The sequence below is a fragment of the Austrofundulus limnaeus genome, unplaced genomic scaffold (genome assembly GCF_001266775.1).
Source record: "Austrofundulus limnaeus strain Quisiro unplaced genomic scaffold, Austrofundulus_limnaeus-1.0 Scaffold646, whole genome shotgun sequence".
Lineage (NCBI taxonomy): Eukaryota > Metazoa > Chordata > Actinopteri > Cyprinodontiformes > Rivulidae > Austrofundulus > Austrofundulus limnaeus.
The window spans coordinates 7796-9448 of NW_013953048.1; the positions used below are offsets into that span (position 1 = coordinate 7796).

Below are 1653 nucleotides of genomic sequence, written 5' to 3' on the forward strand. Positions count from 1 at the left end.
GTTCAAAAAAGTGCTTCAAATTTTTTGTTTTATGATTATATTTCAGACAGTTCATTCAAATGATACATTAATAAGGCTTTTATTCATTATATTTTGACAAAATGCAGTTTTTTGCACACATTTAAATCATAACCCTAAATCTGCCTGTTTCTCCACTTTTGGATTTAATCCTCYTTTTGATGCGATGTGTCACAAATATGGGTGTATTTTCCTCTGCAGATGTGATAAAAACACATGTAAATGTGGGTGGACTGCACTGCAGAGAGACCGTCTGTTTGCAGCACAGTTTGAGGTGCACGTCTCAGTTTGTGAGGGTCGGAAAAACTAACCAGCTGCGTTTGGACGTTTGGACCTAAATGTGTGAACGGTGACCTTTTTTAAACAACAAATGTGATTTTAGAAGTGTCCATTCCAGGTCAGAAAGCATTTTAAGAAGAGTTAAAGATGAAATAATTAATAATGAATGAAGGGATTAGAAAATGAAAGAGAATAAATGCATGTAATTAAAAAGCTGTTTTAGGTGGATGAATGGAGGGATGAAGTTTCGATCAGATGAGTGTTTATTGTAGTGAGATTATGTCCAGAAACAAACAGATTTTAATCCCAGTTTGTGYACAGACTGCTGACGGTTTACCTTGCTGCTCATAAAGGACTGGCACAGAGCGGTGAGGATGTCAGGCCGCAGTAACTCATTGCAGCCACTCTTTAGCAGATCCTTTGCCCGGGATTTATACTTTTTCTGTTCTCACACACACACACAGCATGCCACAGGTGAGAACATAACGAAAACAGACAGAAGCTAAACTGGGAGGACTGGAGGAGAAACTCCGGAGAGCCAGGTGGGACCACCTGTGCCGACAGAGCGACAGACTTTTAATCTGTAATTTATAATCTATGTATTTGGTCTTTACTGAGAAGATTTTAATAAGTGAAACAAGACATGAATGTGTCTCTCTGAGGGAACAGATGCAGTCTAGCTGCTGTTTGAGCAGCAACCTGAGAGGGACGAGAAGATAACTAGAGACTGGAGCAGGAGAGCCATCATGCTGCGACCATCAGGACTGCTGACAGCCTCATGCACGTCTGCAGGACTGGAGCGAGCAGGCAGAGCGGTCCAGCAGCACAGCCAGGACCTTTACCTGGCTCATTTTCCTGTTCTCTCTAGCCAGCTGGTACCTAGGATCATCTGTGGTTATGGTGAACTTATCCTTGGTCTTCTCATAGTTAGCTCTGTAGGACCTCTGCTCAGAACGTCAGAAGGTTAAAAACATGAAAAACATCTAGACACTAAGCTTCTGTCACYTCAGGAAACTTTGGGAAAGAAAAGAAAGTTAAAGCAAGCTGATGMGGAGAAACTAAACACTCAAAACTTTTAATGATAAACATTAATTTAACATMATTGTTGTTTTAACTTTAAAACTGAGTCCAGTGTAGAAGCATAGAGACACATTTATGTGGTGTTGTTTGTAACGTTACACAGTCAAAAATTACCACCAACATTTTTGGTTTATTTAACCTTTTATAAGAAAAAAAGAACAGATTTAATTTTCAAAGTCAGTTTTTCATCATATGATTCATACATTTATAAATGTCATAGTTTATAAACTAAATATTTAACTTACAAATTAAATATTTAGTTAACAAGCTAAACAT

General features: G+C 38.4%; 1 protein-coding gene across 1 annotated transcript in view; it reads right to left on the minus strand.

Annotated features, from left to right (window-relative positions):
* LOC106531518 (nebulin) overlaps positions 1 to 1653 on the minus strand; it is a gene marked incomplete at its 3' end in the record, with an annotated part of 76783 nt that overhangs the window by 4889 nt on the left and 70241 nt on the right. The window contains 1 exon segment of the mRNA XM_014027397.1: positions 635 to 739. Coding sequence (XP_013882851.1) covers positions 635 to 739 — 105 coding nt within the window.